The sequence below is a fragment of the Oryzias latipes genome, chromosome 11 (assembly GCF_053564925.1).
Source record: "Oryzias latipes strain Hd-rR chromosome 11, Olatipes_Hd-rR_3.1".
In the NCBI taxonomy this organism is placed as follows: Eukaryota; Metazoa; Chordata; class Actinopteri; order Beloniformes; family Adrianichthyidae; genus Oryzias; species Oryzias latipes.
Genome location: NC_136247.1, coordinates 8,605,107 through 8,632,750, shown reverse-complemented (window position 1 = coordinate 8,632,750; position 27,644 = coordinate 8,605,107). Strand labels below are relative to the sequence as shown.

Here is a 27,644-nt window from a genome sequence, read left to right as displayed (position 1 = left end):
GGACTCCGTTGAAGCTCGGAGGCTTTTCTCGAGTGGGAGTTAGAGCGGAGCGCAGACCCGGACAGGTCTCACCTAACCACGGAGTTTGAAACGGACCGAGTTCGGGTTTGATTCATGGGACACGCCAGAGTCGGGCCATTTAGGATGTGCACGTCCGTCTCCAGCAGAACCAGAACTTGAAGGAGGTTTGCTGTCGGTACCGGAGGTCCAGATCAGCCATGGATGAAAGCAGGTTCTTTGTGCGTTCGTGCTCCGTTCCCGCGTGGAGCATCTAGACCTGCGGACCCGCGTGACAGGATGCCGCGGTGTCGGTTCGACTCCGCTCCGGCCCTGCTGACCCTGCTGCTGATGGGGATGTGCGCAGGCGCAGACCCGCGCGGCGCCGCGGACAGCAGCGGGCGCTTCCACCAGCTCACGCACGGCCAGTGCACGTACACCTTCATCCTACCGGAGGCAGGGGGCGCTGCGGGGGGCTCATGCCGGGATGCGTCCTCCGCGCGCGACGCCAACTCCGTGCAGCGGGACGCCCCGCCCCCTGACGCGCACCTGCCCAGCCAGAAGCTCCAGCAGCTGGAGAGCATCATGGAGAACTACACGCAGTGGCTGCACAAGGTAAGGAGGGGTGGAGAGGTGCCGCTGTGGGGCTCCTCCGAGGCCCCCGAGGGCCCCACACTGAAGGGTCGGCTAGTTTATCGGAGAACTTTTACTCCATCAAAATATCTAAATTTGATCAAAGTGATTTAAAACAGATTTTTTGGAGATAAAAAATAGCTTTTTAAGCAAGAACATTTTGGCTTCATTTTTTTTACCGTTTAAATCATCAGTTTTGTGAAAACAATAAAAAAAAACCATAAAGCTGTTGTTTCTATATTGGGTCAGGACAGTGTGTGTGTGCACGCTACACAATGAAACCACACGGCTCGTATCCCGGCATGGTCTCTGTTTTAACGGGGGCAGGGGGGGTCAAGGAGCCCCCAGAGACCCTCAGAGAAGGATAACGCTGCTTTATTTACTAAAGGGGACGTTTGAGTCTGACCAGAGAACCCGCGTTCTCAGGAGCCCGACTCCACCACGTCATAGATGGCATAGATTCCGGTCTAGTCTATTGTTTTGGGAAGAAATAATCCCCTCACCTTTCTCATCTCTTGATGCAAAAAGAAGACGAGGGACGGTGGAGAACGTGTGGAGGGGAGAATCGGACGTCGTCTTGAAATCCGATCAGAGAAAGCTGAGTCAGATATGTTTTTGTTCAGGATGTGACCCACAGCCCGGGGTACCAAGCTCGTCAGATGCATTCATCTCCATTGTGTGGGCGGGGCCCCGGCCCCTGACACTGGGAGTGGTGGGCCCCTTATTTTGACCCCTCCCTCTCTGTTTTCTGATGGTGGTCTGTACACACTTGATCCAGGTGAGCATCAGCGGCGGGGGACGGCGGGAAACCCAACCAGGTGTTCTCCTCAGCGGCTGCTTTAGTGTATCGTCCAAACGAAACGTATCGATAAAGTTTAAAATGCCTTCCAGGCGGGCAGACGGCTCAGTCCTGCTTTTGTTCCGCGGAGCCGAGTTTTATGGAGTCTGATGACATTCCTGAGCCTGGAAGGTGGCAGTTTGTCCAGAGGTGACGACCTCGACCCCCCCTTCTCTCTTCTGCCCGCCACACACATACGCGCACACACATGCATGTTTTTTTTTTGTGGGTCCAAACAACAAACTTACTAACTAACTTCCCAAATTGTCCAGCCCGAGAAATGCAGATCCTTTAAACTTTATCTGAGCAGCAACGAAGCTGCGTACAATTAACCCGACCCGAATGTCCGGCTAATTGCCGAATTGGCTGCATGTTCGGTCAGCAAAGCCTTGAAGTGGGAACAGCGCCATCGGAATGAATGCTCATCTTTTCCAAAAATGCAAAAAATGTTACAAGAACCATTGACCCACCGGGGGGCCCTCCCCCAACATTTAACACAGATGCTTTTATTGATACATTTACAAAAAACAAGCAACTTTAAAAGCCCCCCCCCCCCCCCCCCCCAAAAAAAAAGGGGGGGGGGGTACAGAAAACGTTTGTGTCCTAATTTGGAGGCAGATAAGGACATTCCTGATCTTTGATCAACCTCCCCACACACACAGACACACACACAGTTCCTGTAATGCATGTGTGTGGGTTTGCAGATGTGCTGACTCAGCAGGTTATTGGTAGCTGCATTGGGTCATAAGACGTGTTACTTGCATAGTTTTTGTCAAAAGTCTTTATTGTTTCTCACTGGGACTCCAGTCAAATGTGCAGGACGTCGATCGTTTTCATTCCTTTGGAGGGTCGGGTTTGCTTTACACTGAGCATGCTCAGAAGCAAGAAGATGAGGGATGCAGGGATCCGATTAACACTGGGATCAGACGGACGCCAGGAAAAATAAACAAATCTATTGGTTCAGTTCATCCCATCGAGCCGCTATTATTATTATTTAAGAAAGGGAAACAGGTTACTGTTTTCTAAGTTATGTATTATTTTTATTTAAGATAACTGTAGTGGCTATTATTATTTACTTTTTAAAGCCTTAATGGTGTTATCTATTGAAAACGTTGCCAAAATATTTAGTTTTTTTTATTAATAATTTTGCAGGCTGTTTTCTTTGTGGGGACCTGTTTAAAAAAGTGAAATTAATATTTTTGTCAAATATTTACGATGAAATCACCTGGATTGAAATTTTAAAAAGTAGGATCGAGTCCTGATTACTTGCAATGCGCAGCACTTCCTCCCTTTTTGTTCGCTTGTGCACTTTGGTCAGACCTTTATTTTCCAAGGAGACCAGGTTCTGCAAGTTTGATCCAGATCAGAGTCCAGGTGAGCTTTCACACTTGCCAATTGTAAAGCCGACTGTATCCTGGTCTGGATTGAACTTGCGAGCCTGAATTTGTGTTGAGGCCTGGCAGATCATAGGGAAAATATGTTAGACCCCTGAACCTTTGACATTCTTTCGATTACCCTAACTAAAAAAAAAAAAAACAGGTTCACGCCGATATGCAACACTGTAACCCTTGTGCTATCCTAGGCACTTCAACATTGGGAGTTGGGTCATCTAGACCCACTAGACAGTGCGCTGAACCTTTTTTCATTAATTATTTGTGATCTTCACTGGTGTCCATGGATTACATGAAATCTTTCCACCTTTATCCACCTTTGTCATGGTAGGGAGAACACGTCAATGTAAGGGTGGGGTTATCTAAGATAGCACAAAAATGAAAGTGGAGACATGAGAGAGTACAAAAGCATTTTTAAAATTGTGTTGCTACAATACAAATTACAACAATGTTTAGCAAGGTAAATTTTTACGCCACTTCTGGTATTATCCCTTGTGTTATCTTAGATGACCCCACCCTTACATTGACATGTTCTCCCTACCATGACAAAGGTGGATGAAGGTGGAAAGATTTCATGTAATCCATGGACACCAGTGAAGATCACAAATCATTGAAGAAAAAAGGTTCAGAGCACTGTCTAGTGGGTCTAGATGACCCAACTCCCAATGTTAGAGTGCCTAGGATAGCACAAGGGTTACGGGTTTTATTCCCTTTCCGTTTAGCAGCCGGCCGGCAAAACACGACAGCAGAACATGGACAAATAATTACTGAGGCGAGCAGCTGCTTAACATTGTTATACATTTTATTGTAGTAATATAGTTTAGAAAATGCTTTTGGACTGTTTCATATAATGTCCACATAAAAAAATCAGTAATAAATAACTTTAAAAAATTCTACACGATTGGTTTTATATTACGTCCCTTTCTGTTAGAAGCTGTGTCTCTGCTTTTGTTGTTGTGTTTCTGGATTTGGTAGTTTGCACCTGGATTTGCTTTTGTGATTCAGGACTCTGTTATTTGTTTCGTGATTTGGTCAGTTGTTGAATGAAAAGCAGTGAATGTGTTTATTTATTAGAAAGCAGCAGTTTGTTGCGGGGTCTGGAATCAAAAGTGGTTGACCGTTTACATCCAGCCGAATGCTGGAATCGGCTGATTCACGCTGAAAAGGTTGAAGAGTAAATGGCGACATCTCCGGTGTCAACGGGTTAAAGAGATTTTTTCCGCTGCGGTTTGGACAGGGGGGCGGGGCTTGTAAAGCTAGACTGGATTGTGGTCCAGGTGTGATCTACTGTGAGTGATTCTCCAAAGTTTTCCAGCATCCATTAAAAAAGATTCACTCCCACTGGCTCAAGATAAAACTACAACAGAAACTGAAACGCAAACGGCATTGTGTCAATAAAATAAACAATAAAAAACAGCACATCTGTGGGATCTGGTTGCACATCTGTGGGATCTGGTAGCACATCTGTGAGGTCAGGTAGCACATCAGTGGGATCTGGCTGCACATCTGTGGGATCTGGTAGCACATCTGTTGGATTTGGTACCACATCTGTGGGATCTGGTAACACATCTGTGGGATCTGGTAGCACATCTGTGGGACCTGGCTGCACATTTGTGGGATCTGGTTGGACATCTGTGGGATCTGGTAGCACATCTGTTGGATTTGGTACCACATCTGTGGGATCTGGTAACACATCAGTGGGATCTGGCTGCACATCTGTGGGATCTGGCTGCACATCTGTGGGATCTGGTTGGACATCTGTGGGATCTGGTAGCACATCTGTTGGATTTGGTACCACATCTGTGGGATCTGGTAGCACATCTGAGGGACCTGGCTGCACATTTGTGGGATCTGGTTGCACATCTGTTGGATTTGGTACCACATCTGTGGGATCTGGTAGCAGATATATTTTTGAGAAAGCATTTTTGCCGATAGGAAGTGGGGTGGGGGTGGGTGGGGGGTTGCGTCCCTCCTGAGTCGCCCCTGTGAAATTCCCATCTGCATCTCAACAGCAACATGTAGCAAACAGCGGTGATTCAGAAGCTGCAGCTTTTTGTATTCTTTGCTTTGCAAACATGTTCCTCGATGCTGCTGTATCGGGGGGTGGGGGGGGGGGCATCACACCATCTATTTTAGTAGGGACACCCCCCTTCCTCCCAAGACAAGTTTATTTTTTACCTGATGTGAGCCAAAAATAACAGCCGCATTTTGAGAGTCCCCAGAAAGCTCAGAGGAGAAATTCCTGACCCCTAGTCGGTTAAAAATGAAACTTTTGGAAGCTGCTGAGGGACAACACATTAACAAGGGATATGTTCATGGAGAAACATGAAGCAGGGAGGACAATTTAGACAGCAAATGTCCACCAAGGAGGAGGAGCTCCTGTGGAGTTACATTGTAATTTCTTGGATTATAAGTACATTTCCTGGTTTTCTTTTTTAAACTTAAAATGAGTTACTTCGTCATCAAAAATCTTTAGGGTCATGATGGTACAGAGAAGTATTTGAAATGACTTTCCTACACAGGGTGGCTGGGCCCACATCCCATATCATCCCCAGAGATGGGATGAGGAGCTCAGCCCCTCTGGGAGGAGCTCAGTTAGAGCTTCTCCACATTCTAAACTCTCTTTTCACATGCCTCCTTGGCATGTCCCACTGGGAGGGGGCCCTGGGGGAAGACCCAGGTCACTCTGGAGGGACTATGGTGGAGGAATCTGCTTAGACCGCTACCCCCACCACCCAACTACTGAGGTCTGAAACAGGATAATGGAAGGGTACATTTTATTTTGAAAGTACCTCTAAAGGATCAGCCGAATAAAAGCTTGCCAAAATATCGATACAAGTTTTAAAATTGCTGGCTATATCGCCATAACATTTTCTCCAGTCAAAATAACTTCTTGCAGACACAAAGAGCGCCATCTTGGGACAAAGGGTAACAACAACTAAAATGCTTCCCATTTAGTCATTCAGGATCTAGAAAATATACTTGGCTGTGCAAACAGGGCTTGACATGCACAAACATTATGGTTGCCATGGTGTGTCCCGGTGATGGTTAGAGGGACTGTAAGCGCTAACTGGCAGCCACGTCTCTACCATCACCAAGTATGCATGAGGAGTGAATGAATAATCGAGTGTCTGAAAAAGCGCAGATAAATCTAATCCATTATTATTATTATTACCAGATCTGTCAGGAAACGGTACTAATGTGACATAAAGGTCTTGAATGTTGGATCAGAGCCACCGTATTCCTTTGAGCTGTGGCAGCTGCAGGGGCCGTTCAACTCGGTGCAGTTTGTTTTTCTCAGACTCACAGTGGCACTTTCTACACGAACTCGACTTGGAAACTTGCTGGATACAACCGGACCTCTTCGTGTGTTCTTTGACTGAGTCGCAAGACTTTGCAGACTGAGGATGGAATGAAGGTCAGAGAAGCTGAGAGTGCGGCATGAGGCTAAACTCTCAGGAGGGTTCATGTTAATTGAAAGCAGCGAGTCGGTCACTTTCTCTTACTGTTGTTTATTTACTAGAAGAGATAATCAAGAGAAAAGAATGCATACATGGCTGCTTGTGGAGAAGTCTAGAGCAGGAATAGTGTTTAGTCAGGGGTTTAAGGCCGAGTCTCATGCTGCCTATTGGGCTGCTAGTTTGTCAAAAGCATTCAAAAAGGTTTTCAGTCTTAAACCATCGTAATTTTCAGGCTGGAATTGACTGGGATGAAGCTAGAGACAACAGGTGCTTCATCCTAGACTCTACAGACCACCAGCGATAGACAGGCTTCGATACAGGCTAAGATACCGGTGTGTCTGTGGGACTTCCAGATATCCCAGCCCTACTCATGACTGATTACCTGGTTCAGGTGTGTCCAGCCAATTAGAACATACCAGAGCAGGGGATGCTGGAAAACATGCAGGAATGCGTCTCTCGAGGCCTGGAGTTGCCCATCCCTGGCCTAAACTATTCCAGACATAGAGATCGCATGAAGGGAACACTTTATTGAGACGTCATCTGTTTAGACAGTCAAAACGTGATCTATAAAGGTAGGGTTAACAACAACCATCTTTAGGGAAACCAAAGTACTGTAATATTATACCATAAACCATAAAGACCAGTTTATACTTCACGTCGATCAGCCATCATATCAAGAGTCGCGCGGTCTAGTTCACACTAATGGGGGCTGATTTTGCTTGTGACTGTCTGCGGGAACTGCGATGAACTTCTGATTGGCGTTTATACTATTTACGCGGCACGATTGTCTCCACCATTTACTTTTATCATGAAGGACATCGTGATCATGCATTTGGTGTGTCTGCGAACACGCAAGCAGAAGGCAGAGATGGAAGTGCTGTGCTTGTCCACTAAACAAAGGTAGGTAATACTGAGGCAAAAAAATACAAATGAAAAAATGGGGGGAATTGCATTCTCTAGTGCTCTATTTAGTTATCCAGTCTCTCTCTCTGTGAAGTTTGTTTTTTCTTCAGTTAAGTTTTCATCCTCTTCAGTGCTAAAAATACATTTTTCTGGATAGTTTGCGCTGTTATTGCATACTCAAATTGCTCGAAATACAGTCAGGTTAAATGACGAGCCTACAATTCCAGTCGTGGATGATGTCATCAGCAGGTGACACATTTGATATCAGCACGTGCCCTGCGACCTGAGCGATTACAAATGGCTTTGAAGGATAAACCAGCCCTCACTGAATGTGGAATGAACGGTGTGTTTTCATTCATATAGTTGGATAATAAACTCTTCGTTTGCTTCAAACCTAAAAACCTCCTCTCCACTTAAAACCCTTTAATGTTCTGAATTTCTGCTGAAGCATTATGGGTACTGTAGTCAGGATCCCTGCAGCATATGGTAAAGCATGTTCTGCTTCAACATAATAAACAGGGAATGTGGGTTCATAGTTTTTTATTTTAAAATTGTCATAAAACTGAAAATTGTTCAGGTATTGTCAATAAAGTTTGACTTCTCTGTGATGATGCTCTTTCTGCAAAGGAACAACACAGTTTGCTAGAAAAACTTCCCATCGACTCTTTTGACCAATCACCTGCCATTTGGCCCAAAGTATGTGGACATACACTAAAAAGTCAAGGCTGTGTTATACAGCCACTACGTAGATTTTGAGCATGTCGCAGAGATGAAAATTGGTCACACGTGAATATATGTGGAAAAAGTACAAGTAGTTATGGACTCGATGTGAAATTTTCACAGATGTTCCACAAATGTACCATGTTAAAACCACAGAAGAAGTGTGAATACACTACGCAATAGGACAGGAACCGTGTGAGATTATTGCGCTGTTTATATACATTTCATTAGTGATTTATGCATCAATTATGTGACTTAAACAAGATATGTGCACTGTACACGTGGTCTAAAAGTTCTACATCGGTGGTACATGAATCACGAAATACCAAAATTTCATACATGGAAATTGCACAAAATGTATGTAGCGGCTGTGTGATACGCCCACTGATCGTGGTCCACCAGCTGTTTTTAAAACTTGATTGGCTCGGTTGGTTAAGCCAATAGGAAGAAGGCGGGCAGGAGAAGCTTGAAAACAAGCAGGTGGAAGACCTTGATGAGCAGTTTTTCGGCAGGTCAGGCTTTCTTTTCACTTTAGCATGATGTCAGTGTATTCTTCAGGAATGTCCAGCTCCCTTGATAAGAACAACTTTTTCACCTCAGGGTTGATGAGCTCCAAAAACGTTTTCTTATCAGCTTCTTTGAGTCTTCCGCAGATGAGCGCTGATAAAACGGATAAAACTCCACAACAGACTGACAGACAGAAACCAACATCTGGCCACAAACTGCAAAGGCTTTAAAGTCCTCCTTTTTGAAAAGCTAAGCATCTAGATGAAGTTGTGGTCCAGCTGGACTTGGAGCTCTGCTGAGCTGTGCCCAACACAAATCAAAGGTAATTGATGTAGATCTGGACGCGGGCTCGCCCTCTTAGATCATAAAACGTTTTGTTATTGCGGCTTTTCCAGAAAAAAACGACAAAACCACTGGAATATTACAACCACCGGCAAAAGTTAGTATCATATTGATCTATCCGAGGAGATGATGAACTTCATCTCTGTGCGAAATGCCGAGGTCATCGCACCCTCAGAGGCTTCCTGATAGGATCTGCAGCCAGTCGGTCACCAGCAGTGGTTGCAAAATGACTGATGGGTCATCTGGACCCGGTGTAATAGAGTGAGTCTGACTTTGAAGTCGAAGAGAAGCAATGAGAGAAGATAAAGTGATGTAGGAGAAGGGGGAGAAGCTGGAGGCAGTGAGTGTTTGTAACCCTGGAAAAGTGCAGGAATGCTTTCTGACCTCCGGAGTATTCTCCTAATGGACGTTATGATGAAAGATAAACAGCAACATGACTTTAAAAGAAACTACTCCAGTCATTAAAAGCCTTCTTGTTTTGATTTGAACAGACACTACAAGAGCTGTGTCCTCGAAGATCCGAACAGCGTTAAGAGTTTTTGACTTACAGGCAAAACACGCAAAAGTTTTTTATTTTCCCGTTTTATTTAATGTGCGTTTTTTTTAGGCTGTTTCAGTCCATCGCTCACTTAAAATGCACCATCTCCTTGAGCAAGAGGTGGTTGGTTCATAGATGTGCACAGTAAATCAGGGGTGTCAGACTCCAGGCCTCGAGGGCCAGTGGCCTCCTGCTGGTTTTCCAGAAATCCTGCCTTAAGGCCGTGTTACACAGCCGCTACGTACATTTTGTGCAATTTCCAGTATGACATTTTGGTCTTTTGCGATACATGTGTGATATTTACTATTCATAAGTGTCCGTTGTGTCCGTTGTTGTGCACAGATGTCCGTGGAAGTTTGAGCTGTTCAAAATTGTTTGAGAATTACACAGTTTAACCCTTGAACTATCCAAGGCACTTTAACGTTGGGAGTTGGGTCATCTAGACCCACTAGACAGTGTGCTAAACTTTTTTCTTCAATGATTTTTGATCTTCACTGGCTTCCATGGATTACATAAAATCCTCATCACCTTTATCCACCTTTGTCATGGTAGGGATAAGACGTGAATGTAAGGGTGACCCTGTAGGATAGCACAAGGGTTACGTCCAAAGTTGTGTTAAGATTTCAAACATCTGTTCCAGAAAAAAACTCATATTTGAGATGTCCAAGATCGCTGATTCGCAGGCTTTATAAATCTAGTAAAGCATAGATAGTAAAATTGCTCTTCAGGCAATGTAATTATCATTTTAAAATGCTAAATAATGTTGGATTTTGAGTTTATAACCAAAAAAAACAAAACAAAACAATGCATGCCTTACAGGAAGTAAAGTGTTGGTTCTAATTTTCAAAATAAAACTCTAAAGAGTTTTGGCAGATGAAAAAATTAGAGTCAGGTTCAGTTTAGCAATATTTAATATAGTTGAAAGTTGAATAAAAAATGCAATAAAAATGTAATTAGTAATATTATGCACATCGCGTGTTTAATTACTATATTCACAGGCTTCTGTAGTGTTCCACTGGTATGGCTCTGATGCTTCTGAGCTTTTTCTTCTGGTAAAAAAAAAAACTACAATTTTTTGATTTAAAAAAAAAAACAGAAAAATTTGAACTGTTTGAATTTACCCCTCGTTTGTTTTCTCTGGGAGTCTGAAAGTGTGGAAACTACGGGGGCCACATCTTGCGATGACAAGCCCAATTCTTAAGATGGGATGTTTGTTGAACTTTAATGAAACGACATTAAAATATTTTCAAATCACAGGAGCCAACTTTTTGTTCTCATCAGAGCGCAGACAAAGTAGAAATGGAGAAATCTTAACCGCGGTGCAGCAAAGCGGGAAAACTGAAGCCACAGGTGGGGGTGGGGGGGTGTCAAAATTCAGATCCGGGGCGACATTTAACCCTTGTGCTATCTTAGATGACCCCACCCTTACATTGAGGTGTTCTCCCTACCATGACAAAGGTGGATAAAGGTGGAAAGATTTCATGTAATCCATGAACACCAATGAAGATCACAAATCATTGAAGAAAAAAGGTTCAGAGCACTGTCTAGTGGGTCTAGATGACCCAACTCCCAATGGTAAAGTGCCTAGGATAGCACAAGGGTTAAAAAAGTCTTGGTTCTATTGAGAGCTTTCCGAGGATTTTGCTGCAGGAATTAAGCCTGAAATGAACAAAACCTGTAAAACATAGCAATAATTATAAAGTTCATCTTAAAAATCGGCTGTTTTCTCTGTTTATCCAAAGCTAATAAAAACTTTTCCCACTGGACAAAAACAGGCAAAAAAAAAAAAATGAACTGTGTGTAGTGGAATGAAAAAAGGGAAAAAGTTCAATCTTTCACTTTGTGAAGCACAGTAGTTCATCTTTACAGCCTAAGTGACATGCATCTTTCCGGGTGCTCCAGGTTTTTTGGTTGTGCTGGCCCGTGGAGGATAGTAGACAGAAGCGGCTGCAAAACAACCCTTGTGCTATCGTATCCCTTGTTCTATCCTACGGGTTCAAGATGACCATTGACGTGTTCTCCCTACCATGACAAAGGTGGATAAAGGTGGAGAAGATTTCACGTAATCCATGGAAACCAGTGAAGATCACAAATCATTGAAGAAAAAAGGTTCAGTGCACTGTCTAGTGGGTCTAGATGACCCAACTCCCAACGTTAAAGTGCCTTGCATAGCACAAGGGTTAAGGGGAGCACAGGTGTGTCTTGCAGTTCCCTTGACGCTCATATGGCCACCTCAAGAAACATCATGACAGTTTAACGTAGGATGGTTGTGCCTGTGGTAAGTGTATTGGGAAGTAATAAGTTTCACGGAGGAGGTCAACAGCTTTGCTTTGAGACACTGATTTGGTTTCTTTCCAATTCCAACCGATCAAGAAAGATGATCACTTCAACCCATCCAGAACCAAATCTGGTTCTGATGGAAGGTCCTTCCTCTTAAAAAGAGTTATTCTTCTCCACATCCTCTTTTCCTTTTGCCCAGAACAGAGAATAATACCCAAAGACTTTCACAACATTCTACTTGTTTCTTTTCTTAACTATATGATCTGTAATATAGGAATCACAGATAGATAGATTTTAACTTTATTCCTTGACCATAAAGCGCTTTATTGACTTTTACATTTATCTGGAAAAAGGATCTATAGTTTTTGTCTTGAAGCCTCATACAAACTGATCTTCCTGTAGGAAAACTCTGCACAGCTGTGTTTACTGTCAGATTTGCAGTTCTGTGTTTATTTAACTTGTTAGAATTGCAAAAATGAAGACTATTTAACAAACCCTGGAAACTCTGAAAACCGTTTTGGCATCTGAACGTCCCTTTGAGGTTTTCTCTGACTTGTTTTCCCAAACAAACGTCAGCGTTGAGAACTCATCAGCCTCACTTTTCTTCAGTTGCTGACAGATCATTTTTGAGGTCAAAAGTGTTGATTTATACGTCACTCTGATTGATAAACCACAATTTACTCAGTGGGTTATACATGGGGGGTTGCTTGGTTTTAAGCTGGGTAACCAAGGTTCTGTATGTTGGAAACGCGTGAGCTTATAAAACAACTGACATCAATGTTAAAGCATCCTTCCAGGGAAAGAAAGCGAGGCAGAGGGTTAGGAAATTGTGGGAAGAACGCTTGTTTTTAGTACCGACACATCAGTGGAGGCTGGACCTCTCACACTTCCAGTTTGAACCCCGATGGGGGAGCAGTAAACTCCAGCCATAAGCAGGCTTGCAGGTCTCACAAAGTGAAAAAACAAAACAATTTGAGTTCGCTTGATGTCAACCAGTAAAATGACGAATTCTTCAGGCCTTGAAGGTTGTTTTTTTTTTTTACACTGTAGTTTTACTTAAATAAGATATATAGCAATACCTGCAATAACACAAGTATGAATGCTGTGAGCTAAATGTGGTCGCTGAAGATTGCTGAAACAGATAGTTGAAAATGCTGTAGCTAATAGCTTAAAATGTTGAGGCTGATGGCTAAAATGCTGAAGCAATTTTGTTTATACAAAAGTAGTTAAGTAAAATAAAGTTGGTTTGAGCAAAAAAGTTGAACAAATAGCTTAAAAAGTGACTACGTTAGCCAAAGCCTCGAAGATATTGCAAAAATATTAGCTAAATGCCAAATTAGCTTAAAAAAACAGAGAGAATGTCTGATTAGGCCACAGTAGCCAGCACAATGCTACAATATTACCCAACTTAGCCAAAACAGCTAGCATAATGCTAAATTATTAGCTAAATGCCAAACAGGCATCGAAGGGTTAACTTTTTCTACCTTGGAGGAATTTGACTGAGATTATAGTTTAAAATTTTATATTTCTATGAACGATAAATAATGTAATGTCATGCTTAGTGAAAGATGAGCCACTTTTTGACAATGTCTTATGGCGTGCATCAGATCAAAGAAATCTGATACCATCACCAAGCGAACACTTTATTTGTTTTTTCATTTGTACTTAGATGACTTTTAGAACCCGGGGTTGTGCGCGTACTGATTTGTATAACTTTTAAATGCATAAACACAAGACGGAAACTCGGAACAGAAATACAGACTCCGCCCAACTTAACAGCGTTCTGTGAATGGACGATTAAGTACAGACTGCGCATACATTCCATTGAGTTTTGAACTTTAGATTTACTGGGGAACCTTTTCTATTTGAAACCAACACCTGGTGGTCATTTGAAGAACTGCATCGTTTGGTTCATCTGGGTTGGCTTCAAATTTGGTGAGGGGAATGCAGGGCTTTATAAAATCATTATAAAGGACCGCAATCATTGGAGTTCTGATTTTCCATCATGTCTGTGGATCAATGTGGTTCCATCAACAGAACTGTTTGATTTAGAGTTTTTTTAGCATGAACGTTAGCTTACGATGACAGAACAGAATCTCAGCCAGTTTTGACTCCAGACTTTGACTTCATTGGTTCCGATTGTAGCTCTGCGGCAGAACTAATCATCCGAAATAATCATCCAGTGTCTTAAGCTGTAAACAAGCTCAGATGATCACACTTCCACCACCATGCTGGACTGCTTTTTATAAAGTTGCTGTTCTTTCTCATGGGTCCACAGAATTTTAATGGAACATTTTTGGAGACGATCCAGATGTTTCTTGGTGTTATTTTTGCAGTCTTTTTTTCTTGATAAATCAATTTTCTGAGACTTTAACTGAGTCACGTGAAGCCTGTAGTCTTCTTCTGTTTCCTTTTTTTTTTCAGGAAACGTCTGTGTGACAGTAACCGGGTCTGTTGGGGTGATGGAGCGGGGTAGGGGTGGGGGTGGGGAGCTTATCCCAGTTTATGTTCCTACAGCAGCAGCAAGGTGACTCTAGGTGACAATTCTTTCTCCTACAATTGTGTGTGTTTGGACAGGTTTTCTCCCCCAATGAAACCAGGAATGCTTAAATCTTTTCTTTAAAGGGTTTCAAGTGATGCCTTGACAGGAGTTTGTGTGGAGGGAGGGGGGCATAAATCAGAGTAACACCCCGTGAGCTTCTGTAGGACCTGATCGTACAGAGAGCGACAAACTCACTTCTAGCTCTGCTTTGGAGATAAGAACATAAGTGATCTGCTGGTGTGGCTGCCGAGACACCTCCAGCCACAGCGGATGGGGGGGCTGGGGGCTACTGTAGTAGTTTGATCTTAGCAAAACTGACAGATCCCAGCACCCTCACTGACCCAGCAGCACCATTGGGTTTAGCCCTGCCCACGCAGAGGCTGAGATAAGCTGTGCTTCTCTGTTTGGTTGGGGATCAGAAGTCAGACACCACAGAAGTGGGAAATAATTGCAGGAGGAGGGGGTGTCATGATATGGGATCGTCCTGCCCTGCCTCGTTGCGATGACGAGCAGAAATTGAGGAATCTGAGGGAAAATTCTACTGCTTTAAAAGAGAGTGTTGGTCGTAGATTTAGAAGAACAAGGAGGATAAAAATTGTTTTAGATGTGTTCAAAACAGTGGCTTTAAATTCTTGCTAAATGTTAGGTTATTAAAGACATTTAATTATGTTTTGTAAAGAAATAATCAGTCAATCCTTATGTTATGAACTCAAAAGTGAGATTCAATCTTAAGGAAACTGTAGGTGGAAGTGGACCTCTGCAGCAAGGAGCCATTTTTTTGATGTGCCTTGTGCCATTTTTTTGATGATGGAGAACATGCAAAAACAGAATTAAGCTCAAAATAACATTTTTTTATTCAAACTGTTGTAAAAAAAATGAAAAAAAAATCCTATTTTGATGCCTAGAAAATACGCTGCGTGAGAAGAAGAAGGGCGGCAGGGTTTCACCGTGGCAACGGTCCCGCCTACCACTGAATTTCTGACGAACTTCTGCCGCTCTACAGAAACTATGCTCTAGAAAATGACACTGTTTTATTAATTGTGGTTTAAAACTGCATAATTGGTTAAAAGACTTTAGGATCTTTTTTAAATTGCTAAATAAGTGGGGCCAACTACTCAGAAAATCGGAGGATTGCAAACCCATGTTTCTGGGCTCTCTAGGTGACAAAGCTCAGTTCGATTCTTTGGTGTTAATCCAGCTTTGGCAGAGAAACTAACAAGAACTCTTGCCTGGGTTCAGATTGAGAGCTACATGAGAGAGAAGATGAAGACCGAGGTGACCCAGCTGCAGCAAAGCGCCGTCCACAACCACACTGCAGCCATGCTGGAGATGGGAACCAACCTCTTGTCCCAGACGGCGGAGCAAACACGCAAACTCACAGACGTGGAGGCACAGGTATGACCGCACAGGATGCAGGATTTTAGAAAAGGGCATGAATAATCAGTGGTTTTCTTTTTTTTTTTTTTTATTATCCCATGGCAGGTTCTGAACCAAACATCCCGGCTCGAGATCCAGCTGCTGGAAAACTCTCTTTCCACCAATAAGTTGGAGAAGCAGCTAATGATCCAGACGAATGAGATCAGCAAGCTCCACGACAAGAACAGGTAAACATGGGCAGCAGCTCATAGGCTGGTGACTGGGGACAAAGCAGAGATGACTCATTAAAAACAGTTTGTCTGCTTTCCAACCGCTGAGTAAACACGAGACCCTGCACTCTGCGGACCACCGCGGCTTTCTGTTGCAAGACTAAATGATCTGAATGTGGGCTTTAGATCTCAGAAGCATTTTAGGGATCAGTCCTGCAGGGTTGGAAGTGATTGTGCGGTTGTTGAGTCCACATGTCCCCAACGGGCGTTTAATGAGAGTGTGATGACTGACAGAAACGACCTTTCTCTGACGACTTACCCAAAGACCTCCAAGGGTCATCTAGATGCTGTGTGTCCTTTTTTAAAGTCTCGATTCTCACCAAATTTGTATAAGTTATTTGAATTCAAATGATGTTTTCATTGATATTTCCACAACAGCAACAGCACATTCTTTAGATTTGGTCTTGATTATGATCACATTTCTGCAGCTTTCTGGAGCAGAAGATTCTAGAGATGGAGCTGCGACACCAGGAGGAGCTGGATACGCTGAAGCAAGAGAAGGGAAGTCTCCAGGCTCTGGTGGGGAGGCAGAGCAGTATCATCAGGAATCTGGAGTCCCAGCTGAGCCGCGCCACAGGAAACAGCACTGCCCTGCAAAGACAACAGCAGGAGATGATGGACACGGTCCACAACCTGCTGAACCTGTGCTCCAAGGATGGAGGTGGGACCCAAACCAGAGCTACACCCTTCTGTCTTTATCTTCCATTCTTTGGACCAAAGAAATAAAAAGAAAATCTTAGGTTAGGGTTCAAATGAATGCCTCAAATGAATGCCTCCAATGTGCATTTTGGTGGCTCGTACTTCGTGGCCAATATTCTTTTTGTGTGGGGTCGCTGGAATAACATTGATCAGTCTTAAAATGTTTTCTCTGAGAGCTATAGCTTCTTTTGAAAAGCTTTTTGCAGTATAAATGAGCTTTTTCATGACTTCTAAATGTTGACCTGGCACTTTTGTAAACTTTAGTAATCCAATAATGTTTTTAAAGCTAACCCAAATGATGACCTTTTTCTTTTTTCTTCTTTAAATGATTCTCACAGGACATTAGCTATGAAGCACTGTTACAGGGATGGCTTGTAATTTGATGCATGTTGGCAGTTTTCCTGCAGAGAACATCCCACAGTCTCTCTTGAGGTTTCTGGAACTTCAATGTCACTTTGGGTAACTCGAGTCAGGACTGGTATTTTAATAATGAAAGATTGGCCTTATGTTGTCATGCTAGCTTTATCAGTACAGTATTCCTGGCTTAAATGTCACATTTCATCAGAAAGAGATGCAAACTCGGTTTTGTTTTCTAGAAAGTAATTCAATTGATCCTCTTTTACTTACTACTTACAGTTTTGTCCAAAAAGTTAAAATGTGATAATTAAAAGCAGTACTTTGCAAAACTAAAACAAGAGCCAAAAAGGGTCTGGATTTTTTTTTCCATCTTTTGTGTGTTTGTATGTTTAAGATCACAAATGACCCTCTGCTTGGATATTTTACTTTCTTCCCATTTGAAGTAGCATTTAATGTTGATTACACAATTCTGATATTGTTCAAGAGTTGACTTGATTGAAAACAATTTTTACTGCTGAATTAGCATTTATATTTTTTAAAAATATTTTTTGCTATTTTCTTTCCATTTAAAATATATCTTATACCAGGTGAATACTCAACTCTGATTGGCTGCTGGGTGTGGGTTAAGTTAAGGATAATGCCAGACAAAGTTTCCATTATCAGAAATTAATGCACGCTGTGGAAACCTGAACCATCCAATGCAAAGCAAAATTAACGGACAGAGCGGGTTCCACGGCGTGCGTTAAATTCTGATAATGGACACCTCGTCCGGCATTATCCCATACATATTTTATCATTCAGTGTTTCTGCATATGTTCATTTATTTAATGTATTATTCTTGACATTTTATTTTTCATTTTAGACTTTTAAAAAGGATTTTTTTGTTGTTTAAAAACTTAGAATTTTTCAGTTTGTACTCTGGCATTTACAGTATTAGACTTTCTGCAACTATTGTGTGTCACCTCGTGTTTTCTACTTAGCAAGTTTTTCTTGCATCGTTCTGGCCCAACAAATCTTGTTTAAGTTTCCACATGTGGAGACAGTCAGATCGCCGCATAAAACCCCAATTATTTCTTATGTCTTTTTTCCCCCTAGTTGTACCAAACAGTACAAAGCCGGCAGAGGAGGACAGAACGTTTCGTGACTGCGCTGACCTGTATCAGGCTGGCTTCCATAAGAATGGCGTGTATATCGTCCACGTCAATTCACAAGAGACCAAAAAGGTGAGCTCCAAAAACGGGCTGCGTTGGGAAACTGCCTTTTCAAACAAAATTGAGCAGTGAAATCAAAGTTTCTGCCACAACTTTTTCCTTTTTTCTTCTTCTGTGATGGTCTGTTCTGTAACGCTTGTGCTATCCTAGGCACTTTAACATTGGGAGTTGGGTCATCTAGACCCACTAGACAGTGCGCTGAACCTTTTTTCTTCATGATTTATGATCTTCATTGGTGTCCATGGATTACATGAAATTCCCTCCACCTTTATCCACCTTTGTCATGGAAGGAATAACACGTCAGTGTAAGGGTGGGGTCATTTTGACCCCACAAGATAGCACAAGGGTTACGAGCCAAACTCCTCCACATCAAGAGGAGCTAGCCGAGGGGGTTCAAAGATGTGGTGGCAAAACAGTTTAAAGTGAATCCGTCCATCTTCTGTCCCCGTAACTCTTTGTAGGTGTACTGTAACATGGAGACGGCTGGTGGTGGGTGGACTGTAATGCAGCGCCGAGAAGATGGAAGTGTGGACTTCCAGAGGACATGGAAGGAATACAAAATGGTAAGACAGGCATGTTTTTTGAAGTCGTTTGCAAGAGGACACTGACGGTTTTAGCATCCACGAATTAGCTTCTGTTTATTCTCTGAGAACTTTTGCAAACTCCTCGGTAGCAGCAGAAATTCTTCTCCTAGAAGTCACCATGTTTATATGGATGTGAATTTAAAGAAAGCAGTGGTGGAGCTATGACATTGTTATTAAAAAAAAGAAAAGGGGAAGTTTAGTATTAGAATCACTACTTCTTTAATCAAAAAATCTATCTCATGTATTTCTAGTCTATCCTCAGGTTTCTGGTTTTCTAGCTTTGGGTTTTCTTGCATCCATTAATCAAGTTACTTCATACAAATGTGTGTTTTTCTTTAAATTGGGATCAGGATTCGCTGTCGTCGTCCAAATTTTCAGGGTTAGGTCTTGACCAAAAACCAAAAAAATGTCCAAATCAAGTTGTACATCAAATTCTAATGTTATCTGGACACCAAGCAGTGGAAATGTGATCAATTTAAGGTATGATGTCATAGTCTATGGAAGATATGGGGCTTATGACGATGGCTGTAACTGCCTGGTAATAAAAAAGCTTCAAGAATAGTCTATTATTTTCATTTGTAATGTTGCTGGAAGGGTCTAAAAAAACTCAACAAGGTGGCAAAAACATCTCTAAAGGTCTTTTAATGCAATTTATAGAGGAGAGTCCTAATACATTTTTAGATCAGCTAATTTATGTTGATTGAATGAACACCTCCTTCCTGTGTAGTGCTACATTTCAGCACAAAGATGCTTTTTTTTTTCCTGCTTCAGAATTTGCTGGAAACACAGTAATCGAAGATTTATAGTACCGGTAGTTGAAAAAATGTTAACATTGCCTACTTATAGAGTGATTTTTGTGCCACTATTCCAAGCACAAGACTCACTGTTTTCAGTGTAAAACTTTACTATTTGGAGTGCCCCAAAAAAATATTTTGCGCTTGAAAATAAAAAATACGTGCAAAGAAAAACAATTTTCAATTATGAAAAATTCTCTCTTGTGCGCTCGAAACAGCTCTGTGACCAATAGCAAGCGCTTCACTCTTTCCTTCATTTCAAAAATGAAGGAAAGTTTTTTTTTCTTCTGTCTGATTCCTGTTTGAAGTTGAACATGATTTCAGCAAATACCACATTTATTTAGAGCAAACCAATGGCAGGAAAATTATTAACAGCATTGGGTTATTCTTGTGAAAACCTGAACATTGTCTCATCAAGTGATCCCATGAGCTTCCTTGAGGTTTCTCAAGTACCGAACCATAAATCATGTTTTATTTAATGCATGGATTTGTTCCCCCATCAGAAGCCCTCAATAAGGAACCAGAGGACTCCTTTGGCAACATCATTTCAATTTTCTGATGTCTATGAAAATCCCGTCTCCCCACTGCTTTGTGTCAGTCAAACTGCTCATCAACAGAAGTGGATTAAGCCAAGTGAGCACATGTGGTTTTGAAGTGAGAAGCAATGGCAGCTTTGAACAGGTGGACAGTTAGAGGAAAACACGCGTGACCCCAGCTGACATTTACACTGAACTGCCGGAAGTATCCTTGGAAAGATGAGAGTGGCTCATGTTGTTGATCGGGATATTAATACTCCTAATGGCTGGAGCCGGGTGGGGAAGTGCGTGGTTTCAGGTGTAAAGCTGTGTGTTAGCACAAACATACAAATGCGCTTTCCCCTAATAAATTCTCACATCTTATCATATCATGTGTCACGCGTGTTTGAAAAAATAGATACAGTAAGGATGAAAATTGGTCATATATGGAAAAAGTGAGAAAAGTTGTGGTCTTTATGATCAATGTTCACAGGTGTTTCACAAAAGAACCATGTTAAAACGCTGGAAGAAGTATAAACAAACCACATACGAAACACGTACGAATTAATTTGTTATTTGTGCGTCAATTACGCAATTTAATCGTGATACGTGTGCTGTATACATCTTATAAAAGATATATATCGGTGGCACATGTGTGAAAAATCTGTTGAACATACGTAGAAGGGTCAGGGAAACCCACAGATTTGTGTATACAAAAATCATGCAAAATTTTGTAAGAGTTACGTAATAATTGTGTATAAACTATGTAATATACGCATAAACTGCATATCGACCAAAAATTTTGAACAGCCAAAAAACAGCCTCTTTAGGGTTCCTCAGGGCCCAAGGTCCTCGTCTGGTCCCTCGTGGAAGCAATCAAAGAGGGGACATAGATGGAGAAACGTGGAGAAAGCTGTTTTTTATTTTATTTAAACGAATCTCCTGATTTGAGCGATGTGATGGTCTTGCAGGGATTTGGAAGCGTGTCCTCCGAGCACTGGCTGGGGAACGAGTTTGTTTATCAGCTGACCAGCCAGAGGCAGCACGTTCTCCGAGTGGAGCTGAGCGACTGGGACGGACACCGGGCCTTCTCGCTGTACGACCGCTTCCAGATCGGCAGCGAGAAACAGAACTACAGGTAGCGCCATGGCAACCAACACGCCGCGTCAAAACCAGAGCATTCTTAATGTTTAAATCCTAAAAAGAAATGGTTTCACATGAAATATTTTACATTGCAATATTGTCAAACCCTTTTTTACATTTTTACTTCTTGTGGAGCATACTTTTCACTCTTATTTTTGTGGGTGCACCTGCTGAGACGGCTGGCAAAGCAACCTGAACCCCGACTGGCGTGGTTGAGAAAATTCCCCGTTACTTTCCTTCGTTCAACAGGCTTTTCCTGAAGAGCCACAGTGGGACAGCAGGCAGGCAGAGCAGCCTGGTCGTCCACGGCGCCGACTTTAGCACGAAGGACGTGGACCACGACAACTGCATCTGCAAGTGTGCCCTTATGCTAACTGGAGGTAATTTCAGGTTTTAACTTAGTTTCTGCAACTATTCCACCTTTTCAGACTCTGCACTTTTCATGTTCACCCTCAAGTTAGGCTAGTCCTTCAAATAGCTTTAAGTCAGATTGAAGAGGCCCCATCCACATTTAGGACGCACAGTGGGAACTCAGTTTTGAATTTTTACAAAACTGGAGTGGAGTTTCCACCACAAACAAATAGGAGCTGAACCCGTTTCCCTCACAGGTTAAAGTTCTGGTTCTTGTTTCCTCAAAAGCAACTTGGTTGCAACTTTAACATTTATCTGATGATTAGAGGACATATATAAAGAAAATTAAGCTCAAAATGTAATTTCTCTGAATATGGTTTTATTAAGATTGTTGTGAATTAGGAGCGGACATAAAATGATGTTTGAAGAAAATCATATTTGTGATTTTTTTCTGGGCGGGCCACAAGCTCCCCACTCGGCTTCGTTGGGATGCGTCTGCTTTTAGACGACTAGATCCGTGTTCGTCTTTGTTTTCCTCGTCTGACCTGACATCTGGCTCAAGTCTGTACGGCTGGATGGCTCCAGTATTGCTCGCCGTTTTTGTTGCTCCGCTTTTGTTATGTTGAGGGTGTGAGGGGCTGTAAGCTAGCAGGAGACCATGTAAACAGAGAGCTCTCAGGATCACGGAGGATAAGTCCTGCCCACAACTCAGAGGCAAATTTCTGATGAATTCCTGCTGCCCTGCAGAAACCATGTCCTGGAACATGACAGTTTCTTTCTTTCTTTTTTTTGTGGCTAAAAAGAGTATAATCCTAAACTTCTTGTGTTGTACTGTAACAACAAGAAAGTACATTTCTTTATTTTAGACGAATCTGCTCACTTTTGTTATCCTTCTCCTTAGGATTTTAGAGCAGATTTTGTTCTCACGTCTCTTGTGTGAGTGGAAGTGCATTCACCCAGCGTTTCTCTCCATTATTTGCCAAACTTCTTGTTTGCAAAGAAAGTATATTTTTAGACACTTCAAACTGCGATCTTATGGAAGCCCACCATGAGTTGGGAAACCAAACAAAGATCCTGTGGCTCGTCTGTCATTTTTCTCTCTTTGTGTGACTTAAGAGACAAAAAAAACCCCCAAAAAACTGGCTCTTCCAAAAGTGTTATTATTACCCTTGCATCTTTTTTTTTAAATTTTTTAAAGCATTTTTCACCGTTGTTGCAACAGCAGCTTTTCTCAATGCCTTAAAACGACACTTCTTCAACCCTCTCACGGTTTAACCGTCGCTGTAAACACCCAGTTTTCACACAGTATTTACAAACCCTTTGAGGCGTCACGCTAAACCAAAGCCAGTGGACTGTGGTGAGTTTCAAAGAACCATTTTTCCGATCACAAACCAGACGTGCCGGGACCAAAACCCGGCAGAGCGGTCATGACACATCAAAAGACGTCCAAAGAGGCAGAAATGTTTGTTTGGTTTGGTGCAGTAAACTGAAAGTGGGGTTATAAATTGCATTTAGCACTTTACTCAAATAAAAGCACTCAACAGCTGGAATCCTTGTTGTACTGCGGCTCAGCACTGGTGGCTGCGTGTGGGACGGAGCGTTGATCCGGGGACTTTGTGGTATTTCTGTTTTTATAAAACTGCATATCCTGAGTTACGGTTATCAGCAACAATTTTTTTTGTAAATTGTGTTTTTCTATTTAATTTCTTGTTGTCTTTTTCTTGATAAACACAATTGAACAAGAGACAACTTTTTCTCTTTTTATTTTTTTTAATTTCACTTTTAAATTTCAGTTTTAAAATTCTAAATCAAGTAAATACTCACGTATGTAGCGGTTCACTACCTTCTTAGAAGGCCCAAAGTGCTTTACAGTCACAGTCACTGTCACACACTGATGTTGGCTCCACTGTCTAATGCTGGCGCCAACCTGGAACCACCAGGAGCAACGTGGGGTTCAGCGTTTTTGCCCAAGGACACTTTGATACATTGGCGGGCAGAGCGGAAACCGAACATGCGTCCTTCAGATCAGAGGTCTACCGCTCTACTCTGCACCATGGCTGCCCCCAAATAAATGCACCATTTTCAGTTTTTGTTTTTTTATTTTGTCTTATATGAGCCTGAAATACCAAAAATTTCAAAAACCCATGAATCCTTTTGGGGACCTAAAGCTTCCTTTTACCAACAGACACAAAATAATGAAAATAAAAAGAAAATGTAAAGATTTTTTGGATTAAATTAGAAAAATGAAATTGTGTTGTTGTTGTTTTAATACTGTGATATATCAGTCTTTGTCAAAAATGAACTTTGAAGAACTTTTAAAAAAAAAGATATAAATAAAGAAAAAGTGACCTTTCCAAATTTGGTGCTGCAAGAAAAAAAGTACAGTTTCTCAAACACAGCCTTTAGGCTAAAGCCTTTTAGCCTTAGTGTAAAGACAATAGTGGCATTTAAAGTCTCCAGGCACTGCCTCTGGCTCTAATTCTGATGACCTAAGCCTCTGGTAGTTAAAAATCTGTGACAATATGGTCAAATCCTTCCTCCTTTAAAGATTTTGACCAGAGTTACCAGCATGTGTGCCTACAGAACGTGTCAGCAAATCAAGGACGTCCGTGGAAATCCTGAGTTGTCACCTGGCAAGTACAATCAAACCTTGCTTTAAATAGAAGGGGTGTCGGGCAGTGATGTGCCGGCCCGTCAGTGAACCGCTTCACCCTAACACGTCCAGCCGATAGCAGCAAAATGCTCTGAACTCCTGCCAGACCCACACAGGCTACGGAAACCCCCACCCCAACGACCACGCGTATGGTGTTCCCAAACCTTTCATCCGCTTTGTCCTCTTTCCAGGTTGGTGGTTTGACGCATGTGGACCGTCCAACCTCAACGGGATGTACTTCACACGAGGACAACACATCGGGAAGTTGAATGGTATCAAGTGGCATTACTTCAAGGGTCCCAGTTACTCGCTTCGAGGCACAGCCATGATGATCCGTCCTCTGGACTTCTCCTGAACCGGGGAGCACGCCACGAGGAGGCCTCTCCTCGCATCTTCCTGCCTCATCTCACTTTCTCCAGACGTGGGAGCCGTGTCCCACGTCTGGAGTGGCTAACACGTTCTAAGCGACGTGTTAGCAACAGCAGGGGATTAGCACACAAAGGCCGGACCCAAATTCCTCCCTTACCCCTACATTTAGCCCTCCAAGCGGAGAGAAATGGAAAAATAGCGCCTTCAAATTCGGACATCATTGCCACTCAATGATGTCATCAATGGTCGTCTATATTAGCGCTCGTAAAGTGCACAACATTGAAGAGGTCATGCTGAAACATAAAGTCAACACTTTTCAGAGCACAAGCACGAGAAGAAATACGCTGCTCCTCCGCCCACAAGGGCAGCGCGGATCACCCTACAGGCGGAGGGATAATTAGGCCTAAGTCGCTGCGCCTCCCCCTTTAAAAGACACTTTCTGACACCGCTACAGCTTCTAATGCCCCTACAGTTGGGGCAACAGGGAGGAGCCAAAGGGGTCAGATTCTGCTAAACTGTTTTGGTGCACAAGCCTGGATGTGACGTATCAACAGACATCTAAGGCCGCCTTTACACTGCAGGTCTTGATGCTCATATCCGATTTTCTGACTATATCCGATTTTTTTGACGACTCGCTTACATTATCTTTTAAAAGTGACCCGTATCTGATTTTTGCATTTAGACTATACAATGCTGTAACTATCAAACGTAGACGTTCTGAGGACTACGTAGCAGCATTTCCGCACTCCGCGGACCTCTTTTGGACTTTTGTGATTGCGGTTGTCATGGAGGCAAGGCGGCGACGGAAGGAGGCGTTGCCTTGGGCGCTCCTGACTAGAGGGGATACACGGGGGAGGAAAAAAAGGAGGGCTGCTCGGCTCTCTCTGAGTTTTGAATGAGGAAGTGTTTGCAGACGTGCTGTACTAACAGTTTGATCCAAGTGTTGAACCTTTCCTGCGCGATGACTTCTCTTTTCTGACCGTAGTCAGAAACGCACGGGAGATTTCCTCGGGGTTCACTTTTCCGTTCTGAACCCTCAGCCTCCAGAGTGGGTTAAGAAAGACTCCAAAACTTTTAGGGGAGACACCTTATTTTTAATTTACGGTTCTCCGACACTCCCCCGCTCCGTGCTCACCCCCCTTCTCTCCTTACACACTCACACACGCAAGCACGCGCGCGCGCACACACACACACACACACACACACGGTCCCCATCATACACGCCACCCAAAGAAATAAATGGCTTCTAGCCTGTTCCATAGCAACAGTGTCCCGCTTCATTAGTCACCGTTTGCGTCCGGACCGGGACCGGACCGGACATAACAGCGATTTCCGACTTCGGTCTGAAGCCTGAGGCTGAAAGGTAACACGCTGACAGCAAAATCAGCGCACAAATAGCACCTTAATAAGTCATGTGATCTCAGTTGGTGGTCTCCTGAGTTGATGTCACTGACGTACGACTCACATTTACTGGGGAATATCCGATATGTCTGCTTACATGGCACACGCAGATGCACGTATCCGATTCGTTTCCGATTTATTTCCACATATGAGAGAGGCCTGTATCCGATCTGAGAAAAACAGAATCCATGCGCTTTTGTCCTGCTTACACATTCACCGATCATATCCGATCTGTGCCACGTGAGAGGAAAAAATCGGAATTGGGTCACTTGAACCATGCAGTTTAAAGGCGGCCTAAGAGCTTTCAGACGAAGAAAGTCAAGGTTAGACTGTTTAAGTCAAAGAAACACAAAGATGTAGAAGACCTTAAGATTCACTGCATGTCATTTAACCATCTTTGATTGATGACTGCCTTCGTCTCACAACTTTCATGAGCATTTGAAGGAGGCTGTCATACAATTGGACCAAGGTGGTTCCTCTATCTGCATCAGCAGACTCTTCTTTGCTCTTCATTGTCCTGAAGGATCTGGACCCAATCAAGTAGTTTCACTCACCCCAGGAGAGAAAGGTGGACGTTTGTACTCTTTCATTGGTTTACTATGATGAATAACAAAGAGTCTTGTGGGGTAATTAGACCCAGGCTAAATATAGACTGAACATATTTGCACCCTTAGTGTTTTGGAAAGTCTTCTTTATCCACATTGGCACTGAACGGCACCAACAGGTCACTTGCACCCAAAGTAAGATCTGCAGAGATCTACTCATGTGAGCACAGTCTGTCCTGGTGTGAATCATTTTGTTACATAACAAAAAGCCGATTGTGCCGCAGCTGTACATACTGTAAATAATATGCGGCCTTTAAGTACATTGAGTCACAATAGGGGAGGTTTGTTGTTTTTGTTTTTTTAAGAAACGTTCCTTTCCAAATATTTTTCAGCCACAAAATCCAGATGGTTGTTTTTTTTTTAATTATACAGTTCTGTAAAAGACATAAACTAAACTAAATTTTCCGGAGGATCTAAGTCAACGGTCTTGACCTTTGTGTTTAGAAAGGAATATATGCTAGAGATCAATAACTAAAAACACACAAGAAAGTGTCGCAGTCAAAGATGTGATTCAATAATGTTTTGGTTTTTTACTTTGTTTGGGCCTGTCTTAGATTTTATTCTGTGCATTTCTTGTAACATGCAGTGACTATAAACACTGCATGAAAAACACAAATTCTAACGATTAATAAAATACTTTTACCATTTTGTCGTTTTATCCACTCATTTCCAATTAAATTTCCTTTTCTAGTTAAGGACCCCATTGGTCCTGATTTGCTTCAAAAACTTAGCATTTCATTCACTTCATTCACTTAGACTAAGCTTGCAGACAAAAATGAAGAGAAACACAAATAGGTAGCAATTTCATCCTAGGAATTCTACTGAATTTCCAGCGCACAACAACAGAAATACTGACTTCATCGGTTGTTGTCTTTTCAGTAATTTTCATAGACAAATGTCATTTTAAACTAATTATTGATTGTAATGTTTTACAAGCTAACCCGAAAATCCTTTCACCGCACTGTAAAAATTCATCTTGTAATCGTTTTCTTTAAAATGACACTAAACTTGTTCCACTGCACTCAATATTCTTCAGGAAAACTACTCAATTCTTCCACAATTTTGACCATACTGGAATCGTATTAAATATTGGAGGGACTTTTTTTTTAAACTGCGGCCAATAAGAAGTTAAAATCTAATTAAGATGAGTGTTTTGCGACGATT

At 42.4% G+C, this 27,644-nt stretch overlaps 1 protein-coding gene and 1 long non-coding RNA gene across 2 annotated transcripts in view; one reads left to right on the top strand and one right to left on the bottom strand.

The window, feature by feature from the left end:
* Positions 1-27,128, top strand: angpt1 (angiopoietin 1). The gene is made up of 9 exons (XM_011481333.4): positions 1-612; positions 15,392-15,547; positions 15,635-15,756; positions 16,227-16,459; positions 17,950-18,077; positions 18,527-18,628; positions 20,930-21,096; positions 21,351-21,481; positions 24,297-27,128. The coding sequence occupies exons 1-9, from the start codon at positions 223-225 to the stop codon at positions 24,458-24,460; spliced, it is 1,593 nt and encodes a 530-aa protein (XP_011479635.2). The 5' UTR covers positions 1-222; the 3' UTR covers positions 24,461-27,128.
* Positions 16,253-27,644, bottom strand: part of LOC111948243 (uncharacterized) — a 79,481-nt gene continuing 68,089 nt past the window's right edge. Inside the window, exon 3 of the long non-coding RNA XR_013659132.1 lies at positions 16,253-16,389. This is a non-coding gene — a long non-coding RNA (uncharacterized LOC111948243). The remainder of the gene's footprint in view (positions 16,390-27,644) is intronic.